The 26,085-nt window shown below is 41.9% G+C and overlaps 1 protein-coding gene across 5 annotated transcripts in view; it reads right to left on the reverse strand.

The window, feature by feature from the left end:
• Positions 1–26,085, reverse strand: part of LOC126259698 (ras guanyl-releasing protein 3-like) — a 439,537-nt gene that overhangs the window by 132,921 nt on the left and 280,531 nt on the right. For all 5 annotated transcript variants that reach the window (XM_049956665.1, XM_049956666.1, XM_049956664.1 and 2 more), the window contains one exon: positions 24,827–24,940. In XM_049956665.1, coding sequence (XP_049812622.1) covers positions 24,827–24,940 — 114 coding nt within the window. The remainder of the gene's footprint in view (positions 1–24,826; positions 24,941–26,085) is intronic.

Raw genomic sequence — 26,085 nt, forward strand, 5'->3', positions numbered from 1 at the left:
ATACCTTTTAGTATCTCCAGGATTCTTCCAGGTATACAACCTTCTTTTATGATTCTTGAACCAAGTGTTAGCTATGATTAAGTTATGCTCTGTGCAAAATTCTACAAGGCGGCTTCCTCTTTCATTTCTTCTCCCCAATCCATATTCACCTACTATGTTTCCTTCTCTCCCTTTTCCTACTGACGAATTCCAGTCACCCATGACTATTAAATTTTCGTCTGCCTTCACTACCTGAATAATTTCTTTTATCTCGTCATACATTTCATCAATTTCTTCATCATCTGCAGAGCTAGTTGGCATATAAACTTGTACTACTGTAGTAGGCATGGGCTTTGTGTCTATCTTGGCCACAATAATGCGTTCACTATGCTGTTTGTAGTATCTGACCCGCACTCCTATTTTTTTATTCATTATTAAACCTACTCCTGCATTACCCCTATTTGATTTTGTATTTATAACCCTGTAATCACCTGACCAAAAGTCTTGTTCCTCCTGCCACCGAAATTCACTAATTCCCACTATATCTAACTTTAACTTATCCATTTCCCTTTTTAAATTTTCTAACCTGCCTGCCCGATTAAGGGATCTGACATTCCACGCTCCGATCCGTAGAACGCCAGTTTTCTTTCTCCTGATAACGACGTCCTCTTGAGTAGTCCCCGCCCGGAGATCCGAATGGGGGACTATTTTACCTCCGGAATATTTTACCCAAGAGGACGCCATCATCATTTAATCATACAGTAAAGCTGCATGTCCTCGGGAAAATTTACGGCTGTAGTTTCCCCTTGCTTTCAGCCGTTCGCAGTACCAGCACAGCAAGGCCGTTTTGTTAATGTTACAAAACCAGATCAGTCAATCATCCAGACTGTTGCCCCTGCAACTACTGAAAAGGCTGCTGCCCCTCTTCAGGAACCACATGTTTGTCTGGCCTCTCAACAGATACCCCTCCGTTGTGGTTGCACCTACGGTACGGCCATCTGTATCGCTGAGGCACGCCTGCCTCCCCACCAACGGCAAGGTCCATGGTTCATGGTTCATGGGTCTTATAGTACGCAAAAGTTGGTTTCAACGTGTTGTGTTCCTGATTACTACTTACGTGTATTGCACCCATTTTGCTCGCACCCATAATAGTGGGTAGAGTAAACTATCCAATATTTGTTTTCGTTTCGTATAAATCAGAAGCTCGTTTCATTGCAAGGTGTTCTGACTCATGTGTATTTGTTCCTGCTTGGGAATCTGTGTCTGAACTGCCCGATTTAATAGTGGTTTAAGTATATTACTCGTATTCTAATCTTTATTTGTTCACATCCATTTTTTTGGACTTTCTCCTATTTAATAAAGAACTCCATGTTAACGACTTTTTACGGAAGTAATATCCGACTTAACTACATCTTGTCGTGAATTGAGGATGGTATGTAACTCTGCTTTGAATGGTGTCACTTCTTGTAGCTGAGTATGGTTCGCAGTCTTTGTGGCTAGAGCACTCTTCCTTGCAAATGCTAAAAATGCAACGGTAGTTACACAGATGTCTTCACACGTTATTAACAGGTACTACAAATAATACATTTCAGCAGACATCAATGTATTAGAATAATCTTTCACTCCAATGGGAATTTCGAAGTAAATAATACACACTCTCATGCTTCGCTTAGTGAATTCTGTATAACTAGAGTATACTAAATACAGTAGGATTCTGTACAGTGTAAGTGAATGCACACCCTACTATACAATACCACGTACAAATCTGCAATTTGATATAGAATGTTCTCTGTGTGACAGTGACTGGCGTATTAACTACACATTCTCTCAGTAAGTCTACAAAGTAACATCATTCAAAACAGAATTACATACTGCTCATTCTGCGACAACATGTAATAAAGTCGAATACCAATTCTGTCAAGAGCTGCTAACAGGCTCTCCGTCAAATGAGGGAAAGTGAACAAAAATAAAGTAGAATATGCTTACACAGCACAGTTATATCGAGCAGCATACATGTGGAGTCATAAGCGGGAACAATTGTACTTGGATCCATAGAACACTATGCGGAGAAACCAGCTTCTGTTTTGTATGAAACAAAACTAATATAGAATCATTTACTTCACCGAACATTATCGATGCAAGCAAAAATCAAGCAGAATATGAGTAACATACTTGTACTGAAATTCAAAGAACGCAATACACACAAAAAGTCGTAATCAAGAATGCAGTACGATGAAACCGGCTTCTGTGTCGTGTCATGTCACATGATTTTTAGATTTTGACATGTTCCAAAGTTTCACTACTTCTACTTGATAATGGTCGCAAGGTCTAAATTGGAATATTGGGGTTTACAAATAAATAATTTTAAAGTCAAAATGTGACCACAGTGTCATTTACAAAATTTTACATGTGAATCCCGGTTACGAGAAGTTAATCTCCGTTTTTTTTTTTTTTTTTTACAGTTTATCAGTAGACTATGAGGCCCAACCGTAAAGAATAGATAAGTATCGTCATCAAAATCTAATATTTCTACTCGTAAAACAAGAATACACGTTTTCGCGCCTATTGTTACTTATTCGAAGTTCACTGCCAGGTAACTAGGAGCGCCGCTGTTGTCTGCTCCCGTACCGCAACACAGGCAGTGTACTGCTTATAATTTGATGTTCTGCCGTGTGCGCCGAAGGCTCAAGGAAAGTTCTTCATAACCAGGGATACGTGATTATATACAGCGCCATTAAATGTATGTCAGAGGAGGCAAATGAAGAAGTAGAAATCTCATTAAAAATTATATTGGAGAGAGGTGCAGAAATTGCTAACTAAACCGATGGAAAAATCGCAACACACACACAAATTAATGCAATGTAATGACATTCGGGAATACATTTGTCTAGGCAACATGTTTAAGTGATTACCATTGCAAGACTGCAGGTTAATGTAACCGCGAGATAAGCCATTACAAATATGAAGTGCTACTATATTATTAACCGGTGTAATCGCCAGAATGTTGAATGCAAGTGCATGGACTGTGTTTTACAAGTGCTGGACGTCAGTTTGTGGGATGCAGTTCTATGCCTGTTACTCATGGTCGGTGAATACAGGACGGTTAATGCTGCTTGTGGATGTCAGGAGTTGTCGTCCGATGATGTGCCATATGCCATACGTGCTCGACTGGAGAAAGATCTCGTGATCCAGCAGCCCAAGGCAACATGTCTACACTCTGTAAGCATGCTGCGCTACAGCAGCAGTATGTGGGCGAGCGTTATCCTGTAGGGAAATACCGCTTGGAATGCTGTTCATGAATGACAGCACAACAGCTCGAATCACTAGACTGACGTACAAATTTGCAGTCAGGGTGTGTGGGATAACCACGAGGGTGCTTCTGCTGTCAAGCGAAATCGCACGCGACGATAACTCCAGGAGCAGGTTCAGTGTGACTAACAAGCAGACAGGCCGCTTGCAGGCCCTCAACTGGCTTCCTGCTAACGGACACACGTCCATCATTGACACGAAAGCGGAAACAGCTAGCTTTTATCAGAAAACACAACAGACCTCCACCCTGCCATCCAACGATCTCTCGCTCGACACTACTGGAATCACAAATGGCGAGGGTTTGGGGTCAATGAAGGGCATCTGACTCGGAACTGTCTTTGAAGTAACCTTTTTGTAACAGTTCATTGTGTCAGTGTGGTGCCAACTGCTGCTCAGATTGCTGCTGCAGACGCAGTACGATGCGCCAAAGCCATACGCCGAAGACAATGGTCTTCCCTCTCGCTAGTGCCACGTGGCAGTCCGGAGCCCGGGTTTCTTGCGACCGTACATTCTAGTGACCATCGCTGCCACCAGTCATGTACAGTGGCTACATTCCCGCCGAGTCTTTGTGCAGTATCGCAGAAGAAACATCCAGCTTCTGGTAGCCCTATTACACGACTCCGTTCAAACTCAGTGAGGCGTTAATAAACATCCTTCAAAGTTTTGGCATGTCCCTAATGATCAACAGTGCAACAAGAGTTACTATAATGACTGCATCAGTTGTGGCCACAAATATGGACAGGGAAAAATGTGATGTAGCTGTCAAAGATCTCGGACTATCAGACCATCTCTGTCAAATAACAACAGTAAAATCAGGCATTGAACCATTCCCTAAACTATGAGCCTACAAACGACATCTATCAGAAATCAAAATAAAAGATTTTTCAAAAGAACTAGAAAAACAAAGCTGCGATGAAGTGTATAAGGAAACCAATGTGAATATGAAATTCTCTAAATTCTCCACATTGTTTAAAATGAACTTTGAAAAGGAATTTCCAAAAGCATGCATGTCTGTATCAACATCTCACAAAAACAGATGGATAACAGCAGGTACTAAGAAGTCCTCCCAAACACTTAAACACCTCAGTTCCATGAAAAAGATTCGCAATGATCCAGAATTCTTAAATTGCTATCACAGATACAAAACGATCTATAGGAAGGCGATGATCGCTGCAAAAAAGTAATTTAATGACAAAATAATATATAATGCAGAGAATAGAAGCAAAGCAGTCTGGGATGTTATAAAAAAGGAAACGGGGAGAGGCAAACAATCGCAGAATAACATGCTGCTAAGGGAGGGGGGTAAGGTAGTAAATGAACCACAACTCTTAGCAAACTATGTAAACGAGCATTTTTCAAGTATTGCAGAGAAGTTACAGCAAAAATTCCCCAAAACGAATATAACAACTGTAAATAATGTTGCACGAAATACAATGATTTTCCTTCCAACCCCAGAGAATGAAGTCAATAAAACTGTTCAAAAACTAAAAAATAAAATGTCAGTAGGCTTAGATGAAGCACCAATGCGTGTACTGAAACAATGCATATGGATTATACAAGGTCCCTTAACAAATATAATAAATGAATCCTTCACATCAGGGACATTTCAGAGCAGTCAAATCAGGCAAGAGTTGTTCCCTTGTTTAAGAAAGGTAATGAAGAAGACATAGAAAATTACCAGCCCATTTCCCTGCTGTCAGCATTCTCAAAAATAATAGAAGCAATTATGAAAAACAGATTACTGAATTACCTGAATAAATACAATCTTTTAAGCGAATCACAGTTTCGTTTCTGAAGTGGCAAAAATACAGTCAGCCATAGTAGAATTCACAAAAGTTGTACTTGATGCTCATGATAAAGATGAGTGTGTCACAGGCATATTTTTGGATCTTTCTAAGGCGTTTGATACAGTCACCACAAGATAATATTAAATAAATTAGAAGCATTAGCAATAAGAGGGGTAGCTAATGACTGGTTTCGATCATACCTAGCAGATAGGGTACAAAAAGAGTAGACATAACACATACTTCAAATAGATCTAAACATTTAGTAAAATACTTACCAGAACCAAAATACATTAACAGAGGGGTTCTCCAAGGTAGCATATTAGGACCAATACTATTCCTGATATACATCAATGACTTGCCCACTAGTTTTACCCATGGTGAAAAAGTTCTCTTCGCTGATGACAGCAATATTATAGACACTGAGAAAACAAGAGAACTCTTTGCCGAGAAAGCAAATGAAACTCTCAAGGAAGTTTAGGATTGGTCAATAAGGAATAAAGTGATATTGGACGTAAAGATAACACTTGGTTCAAGAATCATGAAAGGAGGCTGTATACATGGAAGAAGCCAGGAGATACTGACAGGTTTCAGATAGATTATATAATGGTAAGACAGAGATTTAGGAACCAGGTTTTAAATTGTAAGACATTTCCTGGGGCAGATGTGGATTCTGACCACAATCTATTGGTTATGAACTGCAGATTGAAACTGAAGAAACTGCAAAAAGGTGGGAATTTAAGGAGATGGGACCTGGATAAACTGAAAGAACCAGAGGTTGTAGAGAGTTTCAGGGAGAGCATAAGGGGACAATTGACAGGAATGGGGGAAAGAAATACAGTAGAAGAAGAATGGGTAGCTCTGAGGGATGAAGTGGTGAAGGCAGCAGACGATCAAGTAGGTAAAAAGACGAGGGCTAATAGAAATCCTTGGGTAACAGAAGAAATATTGAATTTAATTGATGAAAGGAGAAAATATAAAAATGCAGTAAATGAAGCAGGCAAAAAGGAATACAAACGTCTCAAAAATGAAATCGACAGGAAGTGCAAAATGGCTAAGCAGGGATGGCTAGAGGACAAATGTAAGGATGTAGAGGCTTGTCTCACTAGGGGTAAGATAGATACTGCCTACAGGAAAATTAAAGAGACCTTTGGAGAGAAGAGAACCACTTGTATGAATATCAAGAGCTCAGATGGAAACCCAGTTCTAAGCAAAGAAGGGAAGGTAGAAAGGTGGAAGGAGTGTATAGAGGGTTTATACAAGGGAGATGTACTCGAGGACAATATTATGGAAATGGAAGAGGATGTAGATGAAGACGAAATGGGAGATAAGATACTGCGTGAAGAGTTTGACAGAGCACTGAAAGACCTGAGTCGAAACAAGGCCCCGGGAGTAGACAACATTCCACTAGAACTACTGATGGCCTCGGGAGAGCCAGTCATGACAAAACTCTACCATCTGGTGAGCACGATGTATGAGACAGGTGAAATACCCTCAGACTTCAAGAAGAATATAATTATTCCAATCCCAAAGAAAGCAGGTGTTGACAGATGTGAAAATTACCGAACTATCAGTTTAATAAGTCACAGCTGCAAAATACTTACGCGAATTCTTTACAGACGAATGGAAAAACTGGTAGAAGCCGACCTCGGGGAAGATCAGTTTGGATTCCGTAGAAATGTTGGAACACGTGAGGCAATACTGACCTTACGACTTATCTTGGAAGAAAGATTAAGAAAAGGCAAACCTACGTTTCTAGCATTTGTAGACTTAGAGAAAGCTTTTGACAATGTTGACTGGAATACTCTCTTTCAAATTCTGAAGGTGGCAGGGGTAAAATACAGGGAGCGAAAGGCTATTTACAATTTGTACAGAAACCAGATGGCAGTTATAAGAGTCGAGGGGCATGAAAGGGAAGCAGTGGTTGGGAAAGGAGTGAGACAGGGTTGTAGCCTCTCCCCGATGTTATTCAATCTGTATATTGAGCAAGCAGTAAAGGAAACAAAAGAAAAGTTCGGAGTAGGTATTAAAATTCATGGAGAAGAAGTAAAAACTTTGAGGTTCGCCGATGACATTGTAATTCTGTCAGAGACAGCAAAGGACTTGGAAGAGCAGTTGAACGGAATGGACAATGTCTTGAAAGGAGGATATAAGATGAACATCAACAAAAGCAAAACGAGGATAATGGAATGTAGTCAAATTAAGTCGGGTGATGCTGAGGGAATTAGATTAGGAAATGAGACACTTAAAGTAGTAAAGGAGTTTTGCTATTTAGGGAGTAAAATAACCGATGATGGTCGAAGTAGAGAGGATATAAAATGTAGACTGGCAATGGCAAGGAAAGCGTTTCTCAAGAAGAGAAATTTGTTAACATCGAGTATAGATTTAGGTGTCAGGAAGTCGTTTCTGAAAGTATTTGTATGGAGTGTAGCCATGTATGGAAGTGAGACATGGACAATAACTAGTTTGGACAAGAAGAGAATAGAAGCTTTCGAAATGTGGTGCTACAGAAGAATGCTGAAGATAAGGTGGGTAGACCACGTAACTAATGAGGAGGTATTGAATAGGATTGGGGAGAAGAGAAGTTTGTGGCACAACTTGACTAGAAGAAGGGATCGGTTGGTAGGACATGTTTTGAGGCATCAAGGGATCACAAATTTAGCATTGGAGGGCAGCGTGGAGGGTAAAAATCGTAGAGGGAGACCAAGAGATCAATACACTAAGCAGATTCAGAAGGATGTAGGTTGCAGTAGGTACTGGGAGATGAAGAAGCTTGCACAGGATAGAGTAGCATGGAGAGCTGCATCAAACCAGTCTCAGGACTGAAGACCACAACAACGGACGTAAAGAAAACTAATGCCATGAATTTCAGTTTGAAGAGGAAAAATGACAATGTTAAATTTAATGTCGATGGCACCTCTATAGATTGTGTAACAAATGCAAAATATCTAGGAATGAATATTGATTCTCGGTTGAAGTGGTGTGAACACACAAAGGTATTTGCAAGCAGAATGTCATCAGCATGTTATGCCCTTAGGATCCTATCAACAGTATATAAAACGCAGTGTCTTTTAGTTACGTATTATTCATATGTACCCTCAATTCTTAGCTATGGCCAGTGTGCGATTTGCGAGGGGGGGGGGGGCGGGGATGGGGGGGATTTCCCCCCCTCTGCATCAGACCATCCCCTCCTCTAGTTTTAGTTTATGCATCCCAACCTGGGATGTTTATTTCCCACTCACTGGAGTAAAACTTTACATATAATTTAAATTTGCGGAGACGAACACTGGAAGTTTTTAATACAGCCTTACTATTAATACTATTAATATGTTTGCTTATTAATTTTGAAGACGTGTTATGTAGTAGATAAGCATTTCAAAACATTTAGAACTAAATGACAAGACGACGCACGCCTCATTTCCGCAACATGCCACAATGTTGCAAGACGTCGCCCCAGCGTAAACGAGGCTTTAGAGCCAGGTCTGTATTGTATGGTGGATGTGATGTGTTGCGTACGAAACTAAAACCTGCAATCAGGTCCAAACGTCGTGGAAAACTGTGAAGAGGTGTCATCCTGCAGCAAGATAACGATCGCACACATTCTGCCAAACGGACAGCCGACGCAATAAAGGAGTTGAGATTCGAGGTGCTGGAACATCCACCATACAGTCCAGACCTGGCTCCAAGCGATTTTCACATGTTTGCACCCTTAACGGAAGCACTACAGGAGAGAAGATTTGAAAGTGATGAAGACGTCATTGCTGCGGTGCAAAATTGGTTACAGATGCAACCGATAAACGTATTTTCTGATGAAATAAAAAAAAAAAACTCGTAAAACGTCGGAAAACTGCATTGAAGTCGAGGGATGTTACGTAGAAAAATAACGCATGTTTCAGTTTTCTATCATCAGAATAAGTACAGCTTTTCACAAATGTACCTTTACTTTTTGGATTCCCCTCGTATACCTGTATGTAGATGATTTTGTAAATAAGCTTTACCTATAATGTACTTTTAAAGATATAACAAGGGATGGCTTTTCTGATAGTGCATACGCGTGAATAGTGAGTTTCGGCATTAACATTTATTTATAAATAACTGTTTAACCATGGGTAACGCCACGGTCCAAGCTAGTAACATATGTAATTATACTAACCCCCTAAGACATCCCCCCCACTGGTAAAAGCACAAATCGCACACTGGCTATGGCATTCTTTTTTGGGGAACAAATGCACAAAATATGAACACAGTTTTGAAACTCCAGAAAAGAGCCATAAGAATAATAACCAAAAATACTAGTCGAGGTCATTGTAAAGATCTGTTTAAAACACTGGGAATTTTAACTGCTCCATATGAATACATTTACCAGTCAGTTATTCACATAAAAAATAACAATGGTAATTACTGCACAAACACCTCTGTCCATGACCATGCAACAAGAGATAGACTCAACTTACATTACAAAGAAAAAATAAACATAAAACTCAAAATAGCATTTTCTACCAAGGAATAAAACTGTACAATAAATTACCAAAAGAGATTAAAGAAATTGCAAAAATACACTTATTTAAAAAGGAAGCTAAAAAGTACCTGTTATGCAGTACATTTTATACATTGAAGGATAACTTAGATAAAACAGAGTAGGGGTTTGATAAAAAATGTTGTACAAATAAATAATAATAATAATCATTATAAAACATCCAACATTCCACAAACACCTTCATTTTATGTTTCTTTCCTTCTTTTTCCCTTTCTAGAAATACTTATCCCCAAGCTATGCATAGTACAATACTAACACCGCTTCTTCTTTCTGAGCTCAACATCTCACTCATTATGGAGGGATGCTGACTCAGTTTTTCAGGGTAGCAAATGGGAAGTTGCTGTACAGAAAATGGCCCAGAGATCATATATATATATATATATATATATATATATATATATATATATATATATATGTGTGTGTGTGTGTGTGTGTGTGCGCGCGCGCGCGCGTGCGTGCGTGCGTGTGCGTGTGTGTGTGTGTGTAGCGAGTGAAATGTTATGAAACAATGTGTGTATAGTGTGTGCAGTGACCGACAGTGAGATATGAGTGAACGATGTGCCATTACATTATTTAATAAGTTATTTGTAAAAAAAGTATTGTATACCAGGAGTAAATCTAATGTTTATGTCTCACTCGAAGTCTGTAAATATATGTGTATACGAATTAGCTTACTTTAAATTGGTCTAAACTTGTAGATACTTTGACATGTCCTATATTCTTGTAAAAAGAGAGCCGGCCGCGGTGGCCGAGCGGTTCTAGGCGCTACCGTCTGGGACCGCGCGATCGCTGCGGTCGCAGGTTCGAATCCTGCCTCGGGCATGGATGTGTGTGATGTCCTTAGGTTAGTTAGGTTTACGTAGTTCTAAGTTCTAGGGGACTGATGACCTCAGAAGTTAAGTCCCATAGTGCTCAGAGCCATTTGAACCATTTGTAAAAAGAGATCTATGTGTGAATCAAACTACTACTAGTACTACGTCTTTGTCGCCTTAAAGCAGGGCCACTCAGGGAGTGGCCGATTGTGCGACCCACGGCTGGACTTGCTACAGCTTTGCTCGTTCCTTCCGGAAAGTGGTATGGCACTTCTCAGTCTGACAAAATCGTGGAGACGCTGTTTACTCTTCGCTATTTATTAGTGATTTGAAGGACGCTCACATTTCCACTAGACGTTTGCACAAAAAGAGGTCGTCTAGCGATCTATAGCCACAAGCCTTTGAAAAGAAATGAAAATGAGAGAAGAGATGGACGAGACTTTTGGACATCTAATATGCAGTCGCATAAGCGACGGATACTGCAAATTTGCTATGAAACGATACTGCAGTACTATCGAGAAGGAATTTAAAGATTTAATCGACGATGAAAGAGAAAAAAGTACGATGATCGACAGACAGGATTCATTGTTCAATACATTAAGAAGCACTTTGTGCTATATTTGCAGACATGCACCACGTGAAAAAAATTGGTGGCACGAATAGTAAGTAACATTTCTGAAATGCACGCATTATTCCATTGTGAGTTGCAACAGTTTTCGATGGAACCGAACGAAGAGTATGGTGACTGTACTGCAAAGTTAAGTCAAGGGGCGTGCCTGGAACGATTTTTCGATTTGAAACTCGTTGTTGTTGTCTTTACGAAGGAAAAGTGAGTGCAGGTACGAAAATTAGAATATCTGGAATGGATTCCAGACCTCGCATTTAAAGTGGACTTCACTGTGCATTGCTCACAGTTAAGACATTACAAGGTGAGAAACAAATTACTTATGATCTGATAGAGAAGCATTTAGAAACAAAATCACATTGTGAAAGGGACAATTTCTGTCAAGGAACATCGTAAATTTCCCTAATCTCACTCTTGTTATAGAAAACTTGAGGTTTGGAGGATTCATTGTGACCTTGAAAGAGTTACAAGGACAGTTTCTTAAACGTTTTGAGGACACTATCTTACATCTGTTTTCACTGTTTGTTATTTCAGTTGGAAGTGCATGTGCAGATGTAACTGATTCACCTGAAAGGTAATTCCCGTTTTCACGACAAATCCTTTTACGTCTATACTGCCCAGGATGTCTACATTGCTTTTTTCAGGTAGAGTTTCCTTGCCTCTACAACGAGGTTGCAAATGTGCTACAATATTTCGATCGACATATTTGTGTGAAAAAACTTTCCTCGCTTATGAAACATAAGCCAAGATTACATGGAAACTTGAGTGTGAAAATCAGTGAAGGTCTTCTTCTGTCCTTATGCCAACAGTGTGTACCAGATAAAAATTATGTCTTTTTTTTAAATTTGTAAATTTGTGGTAAGATCTTATGGGACTAAACTGCTTAGGTCATCGGTCCCTAAGCTTACACACTACTTAATCTAACCTACACTAACTTACGCTATGGAAAACACACACACCCATGCACGAGGGAGGACTCGAACCTCCGACGGGGGAAGCCGCGCGAGCCGTGACAAGACGCCCCAGACCACGCGTCTACGCCGCGCGGCAAAAAAAGGTCTTCATTGCGCCAAAAAGAATATAGTAATAATGAAAATTTGTTTTGGTTGAGGTATAAGTTGATGTGAAATGTGGAGTGTAGAACCAAGTCGCATTCAGTGCGACCGCATTGCCGTTTAGATGAGACGTGTTCACAGTTTCCTCCTCTCCCCCCACTAAGCACTCAGTGTGCCGTGGCCATATGGGAAATGTGCAGCGAGGCTGAGCGCTGGCCCTGCCTTTAAGGATTCCTTGACTAACATCTACTCACCACGCCCAGTCTCGGAGGTATCTAACGATCAAGACTGTTACAATGTGTATTGAAAGCAAACCTGATTTGCTCTTATGCGACTGGGGCGAAATCCGAATAGACACATGCCAACCAGCTTTCGTTATGTCGCACCATCCCCTTCTTGGTGTTGTGATTTTTATCCGTCAGTGTATTCTAATCGCACAATAAAGAGAAGAAAGAGTGGAAAACAGTTACAAGCCGAAGGCTTCAGTACTTAAGGAAAGATGCAGAAGAAGGAGAAGAATATTTTATATTTACGTAATATTGGCGAGCAGATTGTCAGAGGACTGTCACATGATTTCCATATGACACGCTTTTTATTTTACTTTGTCAGTGTCGTAGCAAGTGATGTTGTCCACTATTGAAAATTTGGTAAACCTTTTTTGTTTTCCGGCAGCCTGTGGTCGGACGTTTTTTGTTTTGACTGGTCATTTGTTCATGAAGTTATTTATTTTGTGGTTCTCTAGTGAGAAACTACTGAATCTAAACGTCTAGTCCAACTTGTTAAAACGGTCGTTTGCAGTAGCTGTTTTACTCATAAAGTAGCTGGATGTGTATCTAGCATGCCTATGTGTAAAATGTGGAATGTCATGTTGTATGCTGACCGTCTAAACAGAATAGTTCTAAGTAAATGAAGCAAAACATTTTTGAAGTTAGGTTTTCGAAAAAATTAATTTTTCTACCGTATTTTTCATGAGATTTGAAGGAACCTACTGGATAGAAGAAATCGAGCCTCACATTACCGCCTGATAATGAACTAGCGTGCATACGTCTATAATGTGCGACGTTTTCTCATTTTATTTCAATTTTATTTCATTTTTCTGACCTCTTCGAGCACCAATACATCCAGTTCAAACTTACAGATATCTCTTTCCGCAAACTGTTAAGTAATCTAAAATATGAATTTCAATGATGTTAAAAAGTGGTTCAAATGGCTCTGAGAACTATGGCACTTAACATCTGAGGTCGTCAGTCCCCTGGAACTTAGAACTACTTAAACCTAACTACAAGTCCGAGGCAAGATTCGAACATGCGACCGTAGCGGTTGTGCGGTTTCAGACTGAAGCGCCTAGAACCGCTCGGCTACAACGGGCGGCCCAATGACGTTAAGAAAATCATTTAAATATATATTAATTTAAAAAGCCCCTTAATTTTAGTTTGAGATGCTTGTTTCTAAATAAGCAAAACACACACACACACACACACACACACACACACACTTTTCGATTATATTTTAATCCCAATTATTTACAAGAATCCTACATGCAATTTGTCTGTATGTGGGGCATCATAAGTGTATTTGGTTGGCGTCCTGGATCTCCCCAGTCACACTGTGGTTATGGCATGACGAGAATTCTATGGAGATGGTAGTAGCAGCGGCGTTGAATTTCAGTGTTCGTTACGAATTGTCTCTCTCGTTCCCTTTGCAGCACAGCGCTTCATATCCCATTTCCCAGCGTGCTTCCGTTCCTTCGATATGTATAGCTACAATTATCTGCACCAAGTGCACTTCTGCTGGCCCTCTGAAAAAAACGTTTCTATGTAGATAAAGCAAAGGGATTCTGAGGTTGGCTTTCGAGAAAACACTTTACAACTAGATAAAAATAACAAATGCTGTATTTGGATTTACGTTCTTTCTTATTAAGCAGTACTTCTCCCGAGATTTTAAGTGTACTAACCGAAACAAAATATGGATTCTTTCGCTTATTAGAGCCTCACATCACCGTTGGTAATGAACCATCTTTTAGTTATTGGTCATAACTGTATTATAATGCACTGAATTAAGTAAGCTCAATATTTTCATCACAGTTTGCTTTCAAAATATTTTATCTTCTTACATTTTCATAACCATTATTTAAAACTGAGGGAACAATTCTTATCGAAAATCCATATGACCTCGAGTGCTGCCGACACGAGTCGAACCACAAGGTTCTCGTATGTGATATTCCAAGACTCGATGCTAACTTTCGAGTACACTTTGGAATCGAGAAGACTTCGGTTCTCGAACTGCCCTCACTAGCATTTAGACAGGGCGAGGGTGGTAAGTGGCTGCCTTTCCAAAGAAGAGCTCTGTTCTGGATTTCTTCGAGCTGATGGTGTAATTTGACGAAGATGAATACTTCTGTAAATAGCTGTGTCCCTCCTGAAGGGGGTGCTGGTTGGGCCCATGACTGATCCTTGAAGTACTACAGCTTCAATTTGCCTCTGCTGGCTATTGGACGTTTGAACTGTTACGTAAAATTATATGTTTTCTTTTTTAAAAATAGTAATACCATTTTTACTAAATATCGTGGATGGTTGAGTTGAAATAATTTATAGACGTGTCCTAGATACCATACGTTATCGAACGCTTTTTCGGTATGAGGAAAAACAGCTTCTGCGCTTAGTTTCACGAGTCGAGCAGACGTGTTCAATAAGTCTCATTTGAATTCCCGTCCTAAGGGGCCCGGGTTCGATTCTCGGCTGGGTCGGAGATTTTCTCCGCTCAGGGACTGGGTGTTGGGTCGTCTTCATCACCATTTCACCCCCATCCGGCGCGCAGGTCGCCCAATGTGGCGTCGATTGTAATAAGACCTGCACCAGGGCGGCCGGACCTGCCCCGTAAGGGACCTCCCGGCTAATGACGCCAAATGCTCATTTCCATTTCTTTTTTTCGTTGCTTAATGAATGGTGTGCTGTGCTTTACAGGAAACCGAATTGTATTGAATGACCATTTATCTGTAGTTTAGGAAATCATGGAGAAATTTTAGTACAATATTTTCTAGAATTTTTCCAAGACAGATTAAAAGAGATATTGGTTGATAATTTCGTGAAAATAACTAATCATCCTTGCTTTGCCGGGGTTATGTAAGGCACAGTCAAATGAAAACGAGACACATGGAAAAATTAAGTAAACTGTTTATTATTTCATAAGTAATCGCCATAACTGTTAATATATTATCCCACTGGGAGACAACACGGCCAGTGTCTTCATGGAAATATGTTTGCGGTTGCATATGGAACCACGGCATGCACCTCTTCGCCCGAAGCAAATAAACGGCCATGAATGTCTTTCTTCAGGGCTCCAAAAATGTGGAAATCGCACTGGAGAGATCGGGACTGTATGGAGCGTGTGTTAGGGTTTCCCAGCGAAACTTCTGCAGCATAGTGGAAACAACTTGCGAACAGAATGCTCACCTACGTGATGCCGACGTTGTTTCAAGTACGATGCATTAAGTTCCGCTGGGAAGCCCTTACGCATCATCTTTACAGTCCCGATCTCTACCCATGAGATTTCCAACTTTTGGAGCCGTAAAGCAAGACATTCATGGCCGCTGACTTGCTTCGGGAGAAGAGGTGCACGCTTGGGTACAATCATGGTTCCGTAGACAGTCGCAAACATGGTGAAACATTCCAAGCAGCTGGTCTCATTTTCGATCTTCGCATGCAACCAGTGTCCAACAGACGCGACACTCCGTCCCGCTTTTGTTATCCACAGCGATAGCAGCATCTCAAGCGGTCAGCAAGCGACGGTTCTGCATCGGATAAGTGCGAATACTAACACTAACTTGTAACATACCTTTTACAATAGGAAGTGTATGTTGTGCCACAAAAAAGTCGACAGTAGTAAAACATGACATCACATTTGTCATCATTTAGGTTCCTAAGAACCCTGAGAGGTACGAAACACATCAAAGGATAGTTTATTTACGATTCCCTTGTAATGTAGAGCCATTTACTGAATAATATCGTTTTCCTTTAATAACAAACAGTTGATAATAAACTCCAGAACACCTGACGTTTTGCAGAAAGAGGTCGTATACCTACCCAGCGAAACCGAGTTTTGTTCGCTACACTTCCAACCAAATTAGTGAATGAAGAAAGGAGGAAACCTATATGGAATCTAATGCCTACATTATTTAACGTACCAAACAAGCCACCACAACTGTAACTTAAGAGAAAACCACACAGACGTGGATATAAAACTTCAAAAGCAATAAAACTCTTTCCGAACACAGGTGTAACCGATTTCGCAACCGTTGCTAAATCTAAGCGGCAAACGGCAAGAATCTTCAACACATTCGCTTTTGAAGCAAAACAAGGTAAATTCACAAACGTTTACGCGTATTGGGAAGTTTAATTAAGTGTAAGATTGGGCGTATCATTAAACTATATATATAATTTATTCTTTGGGCTCATCTACGACCACGTTAAGTCTTGTTGCACTCAGCACTGAGCCTGGCTTTTTTCTGAGCCCAGATTTCCCTCATTCGTTGTGAGTGTGTCCGCTTGCGCTCTTCTCTCCAAAGGACACCATGTCTTCTTATTGGTTGCTCGTCTCGCGTTATTCCGTTTGCCACTATCTTCTTTCGGAAAAGAACTCTGTCAAAAGCATCTTCGGGTTTTATATGTAGCATCTGGAGGTCTTCTTTGGTGTTTTTAAACCATGGAATCGTATTTGCTGGTTTTGAATAAAAAAAGAGACATATTTTTGATCAACCTATTTCTGTCCATTCGTTTGAGGTGACCATAAAATCGTGCCCGTCTTCTACGCATTGTGTCTGTAATTTTTTTCCATTATACTGTAGACTTCCTTGTTGGATGTGTTTTGGTGGATGCCATTCTTGTACTAGTATCCAAAGATTCTTCTAATGTTTTTAAGCTCTTTTTTCCTCCAGTTCTTCGAGGAGTCTTTTATCAGCCTTGAGGGATAAGGTTTCGGCTGCAAACAAAACTACTGGCGTCAAAACTGTTTCGTAGTGACGTCTCTTAGTGTTCTGGGAAAGGCATTTCTTGTTGTAGATCGTGCGGGATGTTTGGTAAGCTGTTTCTAGTTTGCGTATCCGTTCCCTAAGTGCTTCGTTGTCTGTCCATTTTTCATGATGATATCACCGAGGTACTTGAATTTGTCTACCTGGGCAATGACCCCATATTTCATACGGAGTTTTGGTGGTGGGTCTTTAATGTTAGTCATGACTTCTATTTTCTCAAATGATATTTGCAGAACAGTTTGTTCAGTGATTTTTTTAACAGTTCGATCTGAACTCTAGCGGTGTGTACGTCGTTTAAATGACTGGCAATATATACTTTTTTAAAAAAAAAAGAATCATGTGAACTGGCTGCGATAATAACGGCAGATAACAAGAGAAGCACATGTTTCTCATACACGAAACATGTTCATATTATCTTGCTGTCCGCCCCCGGTAGCTGACTGGTCTGCGTGACAGAATGTCAGTCCTAAGGGCCTGGGTTCGATTCATGGCTGGGTTGGAGATTTTCTCCGCTCAGGGACTCGGTGTTGTGTTGTCCTAGTCATCATCATTTCATCCCCATCGATGCGCAAGTCGCCGAAGTGGCGTCAAATCGAAAGACCGGCGAACGGTCTACCCGATGGGAGGCCCTATTCATATGACATTTTTTTATATTATCTTGCTTTCAGTGGAACACACAGAAAATATACACCTATTTGAAAGTACTTCTTCATGAAGAGGTTGTACGAGGGTCACTCCAAAAGAAATGCACACTATTTTTTTTAATCCATCTTTTATTCTACACGTTTGAAAGTTTTACAGTGTGTAGATACATCGTTTAGGAACAATATTTTCATTTCTCCACATAGTTTCCATCCGTCTCAACTGCCTTATGCCATCTTGGAACCAGCGCCTGTATACCTGCACGGTAAAATTCTGGACCAACCTGTTGGAGCCACTGTTTGGCAGCGTGCACAAGCGAGTCAGCATCTTCAAACCTTGTTCCATGAAGAGAGTCTTTCAGTTTCCCAAAGAGATGATAGTCACATGGAGCCAGGTCAGGACTGTAAGGCGGGTGTTTCAGTGTTGTCCATCCAAGTTTTGTGATCGCTTCCATTGTTTTTTGACTGACATGTGGCCGTGCATTATCGTGCAACAGCGAAACATCCTGCTTTTGCCAATGTGGTCGAACATGACTCAGTCGGCTTGAAGTTTCTTCAGTGTTGTCACATATGCATCAGAATTTATGGTGGTTCCACTTGGCATGATGTCCAAAAGTAAGAGTCCTCCGGAATCGAAAAACACCGTAGCCATAACTTTTCCAGCAGAAGGTGTGGTTTTGAATTTTTTTTTCTTGGGTGAATTTGCATGATGTCACTCCATTGATTGCCTCTTCACCTCTGGTGAAAAATGATGGAGCCATGTTTCATCACCTGTCACAATCCTTCCAAGAAATTCATCTCCACCATTCTCGTAGTGTTCCTAAAGTTCGCTGCATACTGTATTTCTTGTTTCTTTGTGAGCCACTGTCAACATCCTGGGAACCCACCTGCACAACCCTTTTTTAACTACAACACTTTCAGTATTCTGCAAACACTTCCTTCCCCTATCCCAATGTAGCGTGACAATTCGTTCACTGTGATGCGTCTGTCAGCAGTCACCAATTCGTTAACACTCTGCGCATTGTCTGGAGTGTGTGCAGTACGAGGCCTGCCGATGCGAGGACAGTCCTCAATATTGCCGTGCCTGTTTTCATCACATAACTTGCTTGCCCACCGATTAATTGCACTGCGATCGATAGCAGCATCTCCATACACCTTTTTCAACCTCTTGTGGATGTTTCCCACGGTCTCATTTACACAGCACAGGAATTCTGTGATAGCACGTTGTTTCTTACGAGCGTCAAGTGTAGCAGCCTTCTTGAAGACATGCTATGACGGCGCCACTTGCGGGAACAGGTTGAACTAAGTTTGAAAACAAGTGGGAAAGATGTACAGGGTGTTTCAAAAATGACCGGTATATTTGAAACGGCAATAAAAACTAAACGAGCAGCGATAGAAATACACCGTTTGTTGCAATATGCTTGGGACAACAGTACATTATCAGGTGGACAAACTTTCGAAATTACAGTAGTTACAATTTTCAACAACAGATGGCGCTGCAAGTGATGTGAAAGATATAGAAGACAACGCCGTCTGTGGGTGCACCATTCTGTACGTCGTCTTTCTGCTGTAAGTGTGTGCTGTTCACAACGTGCAAGTGTGCTGTAGACAACATGGTTTATTCTTAGAACAGAGGATTTTTCTGGTGTTGGAATTCCACCGCCTAGAACACAGTGTTGTTGCAACAAGACGAAGTTTTCAACGGAGGTTTAATGTAACCAAAGGACCGAAAAGCGATACAATAAAGGATCTGTTTCAAAAATTTCAACGGACTGGGAACGTGACGGATGAACGTGCTGGAAAGGTAGGGCGACCGCGTACGGCAACCACAGAGGGCAATGCGCAGCTAGTGCAGCAGGTGATCCAATAGCGGCCTCGGGTTTCCGTTCGCCGTGTTGCAGCTGCGGTCCAAATGACGCCAACGTCCACGTATCGTCTCATGCGCCAGAGTTTACACCTCTATCCATACAAAATTCAAACGCGGCAACCCCTCAGCGCCGCTACCATTGCTGCATGAGAGACATTCGCTAACGATATAGTGCACAGGATTGATGACGGCGATATGCATGTGGGCAGCATTTGGTTTACTGACAAAGCTTATTTTTACCTGGACGGCTTCGTCAATAAACAGAACTGGCGCATATGGGGAACCGAAAAGCCCCATGTTGCAGTCCCATCGTCCCTGCATCCTCAAAAAGTACTGGTCTGGGCCGCCATTTCTTCCAAAGGAATCATTGGCCCATTTTTCAGATCCGAAACGATTACTGCATCACGCTATCTGGACATTCTTCGTGAATTTGTGGCGGTACAAACTGTCTTAGACGACACTGCGAACACCTCGTGGTTTATGCAAGATGGTGCCCGGCCACATCGCACGGCCGACGTCTTTAATTTCCTGAATGAATATTTCGATGCTCGTGTGATTGCTTTGGGCAATCCGAAACATACAGGAGGCGGCGTGGATTGGCCTCCCTATTCGCCAGATATGAACCCCTGTGACTTCTTTCTGTGGGGACACTTGAAAGACCAGGTGTACCGCCAGAATCCAGAAACAATTGAACAGCTGAAGCAGTACATCTCATCTGCATGTGAAGCCATTCTGCCAGACACGTTGTCAAAGGTTTCGGGTAATTTCATTCAGAGACTACGCCATATTATTGCTACGCATGGTGGATATGTGGAAAATATCGTACTATAGAGTTTCCCAGACCGCAGCGCCATCTGTTGTTGAAAATTGTAACTACTGTAATTTCGAAAGTTTGTCTGCCTGAAAATGTACTGTTGTCCCAAGCATATTGCAACAATCGGTGTATTTCTATCGCTGCTCGTTTAGTTTTTATTGCCGTTTCAAATATACCGGTCATTTTTGAAACACCCTGTATCTACACACTGGAAAACTTTTACACATACAGAATGAAAACTGTATTTTTACAAAAATAGTGCGCATTTCTTTTGGAGTGATCCTCGTAGCTTATGTCATGGAATCAGTGTCATTGGGTGTTTATACGTCTACGTCACGAAAATTCTTGTCTCTTAGCAATTTACTAATTCATGGAACGTAAAAATATAACAACAATTTCGTTATTTAAGTAGAAAATAATTAAAAACAAAACTTATCCTTATGACCATGTGACTGACAACATTCTCACAGTTTGGAGCGCTAGTGTCGCCCCAGCTTTCAAACGGTAACAATTTTCGCATCAGAGGGTATCGTGATTGTATGTACTATTAGAAAGTATAATAGCTGCGCTGTTTTTTTTTATAAAATCTCTGTGAGTACTCGATAAGTTAAGAGATGAACTTCGACTTTCCGCGCTTTCTGCACTGAGGCATTGTAATTGTAGTAGTAGTAGTAGTAGTAGTCAGAAGATTCTAACGGAGAGAGAATGGAGCAGTGGTGTGTAGACGACAAGGCCAATTGGAAAGTAATGTCTTTTTCGAAGTTGGTGTGATATTTGTGTAATTTGATGCGTAGTTCTGAGTTAAAGAACAGTGATCAGTAAATATTTTGGGTTAAGTTAAAAATCTGGGCTTGACAATGCAAAATCATGATCGAGTGCGGCGTGATTGTGGAACGGTGAAATTATATTTGAAGAGGAGTAAGCTAGTTTCATTTGAAGGGGAGTAAATTAGTTTCAACACTAAATGGCTAGTTTACCGTATTCCCATGAAGACATTGACCGTCTTGTCTCACAGTGGGATAAATACACTGAAGTGCCAAAGAAACTGGTTACACCTGCCTAATATCGTGTAGGTCACCCGCGAGCACGCAGAAGTGCCGCAACACGACGTGGCATGGTTTCAACTAAGGAATGAAGTAGTGATGGAGGGAAGTGACACCATGAATCCTGCAGGGCTGTCCATACATCAGTAAGAGCACGAGGGTGTGGAGGTCACTTCTGAACAGCACGTTGCAAGGCATCCCGATATGCTCAATAATGTTCATGTCTTGGGAGTTTGGTGCCCAGCGGAAGTGTTTAAACCCAGAAGAGTGTTCCTAGAACCTCTCTGTAGCAATTTTGGATGTATGGGGTGTCGCATTGTCCTGCTGGAATGGCCCAAGTCCGTCGGAATACACTTTGCGTGTCATCTGTCAGAGTTGTATCTAGACGTATCAGGGGTCCCATATCACTCCAATTGCACATGCCCCACACCATTACAGAACCTCCACCAGCTTGAACAGTCCCCTGCTGACATGCAGGATCCATGGATTCGTGAGGTTGTCTCCATACCCGTAGAAGTGCATGCACTCGATACAATTTGAAACGAGACTCGTCCGACCAGGCAACATGTTCATCAACGGTTCAATTTCTGTGTTATGGGCCCAGGCAAGGGGTAAAGCTTTGTGTCGTCCAGTCATTAAGAATACACGAGTGGGTCTTCGGCTCGGAAAGCCCACATCGACAATGTTTCGTTGAATGGTTCGCATGGACGCTTATTGAATGCCCAGCATTGAAATGTGCAGCAATTTGCGGAAGGGTTGCGTTTCTGTCAGGTTTAGCGATTGTCTTCAGTCGTCGTTGGTCCCGTTCTTGCTGGAGCTTTTTCCGGCCGCAGCGATGACGGAGATTTGATGTTTTACCGGATTCCTGATATTCACGGTACACTCGTTAAATGATCGTACGGGAAAATCCCCACTTCATCGTTACCTCGGAGATGCTCTGTCCCATCGCTCGTGCGCCGACTATAACACCACGTTCAAACTCGCTTAAATCCTGATAGTCTGCAGTTTTCGCAGCAGTAACCGGTCTAACAACTGCGCCAGACACTTGTCTTATACAGGGTGTTACAAAAAGGTACGGCCAAACTTTCAGGAACCATTCCACACACACAAATAAAGAAAACATGTTATGTGGAGATGTGTCCGGAAACGCTTAATTTCCATGTTAGAGCTCATTTTAGTTTCGTCAGTATGTACTGTACTTCCTCGATTCACCGCCAGTTGGCCCAATTGAAGGAAGGTAATGTTGACTTCGGTGCTTGTGTTGACATGCGACTCATTGCTCTACAGTACTAGAATCAAGCACGTAAGTATGTAGAATCAACAGGTTAATGTTCATCACGAACGTGATTTTGCAGTCAGTGCAATGTTTACAAATGCGGAGTTGGCAGATGCCCATTTGATGTATGGATTAGCACGGGGCAATAGCCGTGGCGCGGTACGTTTGTATCGAGACAGATTTCCAGAACGAAGGTGTCCCGACAGGAAGACGTTCGAAGCAATTGATCGGCGTCTTAGGGAGCACGGAACATTCCAGCCTATGACTCGCGACTGGGGAAGACCTAGAACGACGAGGGCACCTGCAATGGACGAGGCAATTCTTCGTGCAGTTGACGATAACCCTAATGTCAGCGTCAGAGAAGTTACTGCTGTACAAGGTAACGTTGACCACGTCACTATATGGAGAGTGCTACGGGAGAACCAGTTGTTTCCGTACCATGTACAGCGTGTGCAGGCACTATCAGCAGCTGATTGCCCTCCACGGGTACACTTCTGCGAATGGTTCATCCAACAATGTGTCAATCCTCATTTCAGTGCAAATGTTCTCTTTACGGATGAGGCTTCATTCCAACGTGATCGCCGGCCGGTGTGGCCGTGCGGTTCTAGGCGCTTCAGTCTGGAACCGCATTACCGCTACGGTCGCAGGTTCGAATCCTGCCTTGGGCATGGGTGTGTGTGATGTCCTTCGGTTAGTTAGGTTTAAGTAGTTCTAAGTTCTAGGGGACTGATGACCTCAGAAGTTGAGTCCCATAGTGCTCAGAGCCATTTGAACCATTCCAACTTGATCAAATTGTAAATTTTCACAATCAACATGTGTGGGCTGACGAGAATCCGCACGAAAATGTACAGTCACGTCATCAACAAATATTTTCTGTGGACGTTTGGGCAGGCATTGTTGGTGATGTCTTGATTGGCCCCCATGTTCTTCCACCTACGCTCAATGGAGCACGTTATCATGATTTCGTACGGGATACTCTACCTGTGCTGCTAGAACATGTGCCTTTACAAGTACGACACAACATGTGGTTCATGCACGATAGAGCTCCTGCACATTTCAGTCGAAGTGTTCGTACGCTTCTCAACAACAGATTCGTTGACCGATGGACTGATAGAGGCGGACCAATTCCATGGCCTCCACGCTCTCCTGACCTCAACCCTCTTGACTTACTTTTAGGGGGGCATTTGAAAGCTTTTGTCTACGCAACCCCGGTACCAAATGTAGAGACTATTCGTGCTCGTATTGTGGACGGCTGTGATACAATACGCCATTCTCCAGGGCTGCATCAGCGCATCAGGGATTCCATGTGACGGAGGGTGGATGCATGTATCCTCGCTAACGGAGGACATTTTGAACATTTCCTGTAACAATGTGTTATGAAGTCACGCTGGTACGTTCTGTTGCTGTGTGTTTCCATTCCATGATCAGTGTGATTTGAAGAGAAGTAATAAAATGAGCTCTAACATGGAAAGTAAGCGTTTCCGGAAGCATGTCCACATAACATATTTTCTTTCTTTGCGTGTGAGGAATGTTTCCTGAAAGTTTGGCCGTACCTTTTTGTAATACCCTGTACAGGCATAGCCGACCGCATCACCGTACTCTGCCAGTTTACGTATCTCTGTATTTGAATCGCATGCCTATAATAGTTTCTTTGGCGTTTGAGTGTATATTAACAGTTATGTAGATTAATTTTGAACTAATGAACCGTTAACTTAAATTTTTTCCATCTGTCTCGGTCGTGCGGTAGCGTTCTCGCTTCCCACGCCCGGGTTCCCGGGTTCGATTCCCGGCGGGGTCAGGGATTTTCTCTGCCTCGTGATGGCTGGGTGTTGTGTGCTGTCCTTAGGTTAGTTAGGTTTAATTAGTTCTAAGTTCTAGGGGACTGATGACCATAGATGTTAAGTCCCATAGTGCTCAGAGCCATTTGAGCCATCTGTCTCGTTTTCATTTGACTGGCCCTTATAACTTTAACAAGTTTCCATGGTTTGGGGAAGTAAATTTTATGTAGGCAGGCGTTACAAATATTTGTGAGGTAGACGATACTATTTGGTGGCTCACCGAAAGCGTCGACGAAGATCCTGACGAGCGCGGGCAAGGACGCGGCCCTCACGGACAGCCCGGGCAGCGCCGGCCGCTCCGTCTCCGGCAGCACCCTCGCCGCTGCCGCTGCCTCTGCAACGAGATGCGGATGCCCCCGTCAGATACAGATCCAGTGCTGCCAACTGTTCATGAATTTTCATGCAGAGAAATAGCATAGTACCACAGCGAAAAAAAACAGATTACGTCATTTTTTTGCCTTTTTGCAGGTATATGTCTGCAGTCCTCATATACAATATGTGATGACAAATATCCAGACAACCTTGTGTACTGTGAAGCTGACTACTAGGTGTCGCGACAAGTGGACCCGACAGTATAACAGGAGGTTGGGAGTACTGTGCCGTCAAACGAAATGCAGTAGCAGCAGAATGGATCGGTTAGGAGGGCTCAGTGACTTCGAACGTGGCGTAGGCATTGAATATCACCTGAGCAACAGGTCCATCAGGGATATTTCAAACAATCTAAAGCTACCCGCGCCAACTGTTTGTGATGCGATTGTGAAGTGGCAACGCGAAGGAAGAATCACATCTAAATTAAGATCATGCAAACGTCATTTATTGGCGGGCCGGTAACTTCAAGTATTGCGGGGGTGGTTACAAAACATGAAATGAAATCAATTTGATTGTGAAGTGGAAACGTGAAGGAACATTCATATCTAAATCAACATCATGCAAATGTCATTTACTGGCGGACCAGTACCGTCAAGTATTGCGGGGGTGGTTACAAAATATCGCATGAAATAAGCGAAACGAATCACTTGCGAATTACTTAGTCCTACCAGCAGTCCATTAGTGCCATGACTATGTGTAATTAGTTAAAAGCACTGGAATACAATAGTCGACGAGCTCGTCATAACTGTAATCAGAGCTAAGCGATGCCTGAGAGGGTGTAAAGAGCGGCGCCACTGGACAGTGGATGACTTCAAACGAATGATTTGGAGTGATCAATCAAGATATATCCTGTGGTAATGCGACGGAAGGGTCTGGATTTGGAGATAATCATGTAAAGTGCCAACACTGAAATATGGAGTTGGTGATATTACAATAGGGGGAGTTTTTCGTGGTTAGAGTGTAACCCCTTATTGCGCTTAAGAAAACGCTAAATGTGGGAGGATATTAATATATTTTACAGCATTGTATACTGCATGTAGCAGAGGAACAGTTCGGAGCCTATGATTGTATCAGAATGACAATGCAAAGCAGCGTATGTGAGGCAAAGGT

This window comes from Schistocerca nitens, chromosome 5 (assembly GCF_023898315.1).
Source record: "Schistocerca nitens isolate TAMUIC-IGC-003100 chromosome 5, iqSchNite1.1, whole genome shotgun sequence".
NCBI classification, from domain to species: domain Eukaryota; kingdom Metazoa; phylum Arthropoda; class Insecta; order Orthoptera; family Acrididae; genus Schistocerca; species Schistocerca nitens.